Source organism: Grammomys surdaster, unplaced genomic scaffold (genome assembly GCF_004785775.1).
Source record: "Grammomys surdaster isolate TR1022 unplaced genomic scaffold, NIH_TR_1.0 826, whole genome shotgun sequence".
Classification (NCBI taxonomy): Eukaryota; Metazoa; Chordata; class Mammalia; order Rodentia; family Muridae; genus Grammomys; species Grammomys surdaster.
The window spans coordinates 305-1743 of NW_021605245.1; the positions used below are offsets into that span (position 1 = coordinate 305).

At 49.3% G+C, this 1439-nt stretch overlaps 1 protein-coding gene across 1 annotated transcript; it reads right to left on the minus strand.

Moving 5' to 3' along the window:
* Positions 1-264: 264 nt before the first annotated feature.
* On the minus strand, positions 265-1227 carry LOC114634035 (olfactory receptor 13C7-like). Its single transcript, XM_028782650.1, is given in 1 exon segment — positions 265-1227. A coding segment is annotated over 1 exon segment (963 nt).
* Between the last annotated feature and the right edge of the window lie 212 nt (positions 1228-1439).

A 1439-nucleotide genomic window follows, 5' to 3' on the forward strand; every position in this document is an offset into this window, starting at 1 on the left:
AAAATGTGTATAGTAGAAAATGAGGCCCCCTCCCCCTGTTTTTAGCAGCAAGCTACTTCTGTCCTTTAAGTCGCATACTCAGCAGGTCTTAGGTTTCAGCGTTTTAATTGTGTTCTATTCTCCAGTACATGTGAAATACCATTTTCAGATAGCCAAACTTCACATGCAGCTCCTTTAGAGTACATGCTGGTTTTGAGATTCATGGATATGCACAGCTAAGAAGCATAGCATAGAACTATGGGAATATCTGTTCTCCAAATATCACTAGGTGAAGCTGTTCTTAAGGACCACCAGGTTCCTCACAGCGGCCCTCACATCCTTGTTCCTCAGGCTGTAGATGATGGGGTTCAACATGGGGGTCACCACCCCATAGAAGAGGGAGATGAGCTTGTCTGCAAGGTCCTGCTTGTCTGCCCCCAGTGGGTCCTTGGACTTGGGCTTCCCGTACATGAAGAGGATGGTCCCATAGAAGACAATCACCACGGTGAGGTGGGCAGAGCAGGTGGAGAAGGCCTTCTTCCTCCCCTCAGCTGAGGGGATCCTCAGAATGGTCACAAGGATGAAGACATAGGAGAAAGAAATAAAGATAACTGGGATCCCCAGAAAGATTATATTTGTCACCCCCATGCTGATCACATTGATGGAGATGTCAGCACAGGCCAGTTTCAGGACAGCCAGGATCTCACATGTAAAGTGATTGATGACATTGTCCCCACAGAAGGGCAACGTCATTGCAAGGGATGTTTGAACCATGGAAGCAGCAATTCTACCTGCCCAGGAGCCAGCAGCCATGGACACGTAGGCAGCCTTGCTCATGACCACTGGTTATCTGAGGGGGTTGCAGATGGCCATATAACGATCAAACGCCATCATGCCCAGGAGCACACACTCCGTGGCTCCCATGGCAAAGGACAGAAACATCTGCACAGCACAGCCTGAGAAGGAGATGGTCTTCCTGGGAGTCAGAAAACTGTCCAGAATGAGAGGGACCGAGGAGGTGGTGTAGCAGATGTCCAGGAAGGAGAGGTTCCCCAGGAAGAAGTACATGGGCGTGTGCAGGTGGGAGTCGAGGATGGTCACCAGGATGAGGACCCCGTTGCCCAGCAGGATCACCAGGTACATCAGCAGGATGAGCACAAAGAGGGTTTTCTACAGCTTTGGATGGGCAGAGAGGCCCAGGAGAATGAAGCCAGACACAGGGGAGGAGGTCTGGTTGTTACTTTCCATGCTATCTTTTCTGCTAACTGAAGCAGATGCTTAGGTCTGAGGCCAACATTTTTGTTTTGCATAGGGCCAGGACATGAGGCATGCAGCCCCAGTGTGACAGAGTGGTCAGAAGACAGTTCTGAAAGCCCACAGCAGGATTTCTTTGAAGGGAAAAGAACAACAAAATCAATATCGAAGATTGTGAGTTAAAGATTCCAAAGTTACAAATCTGA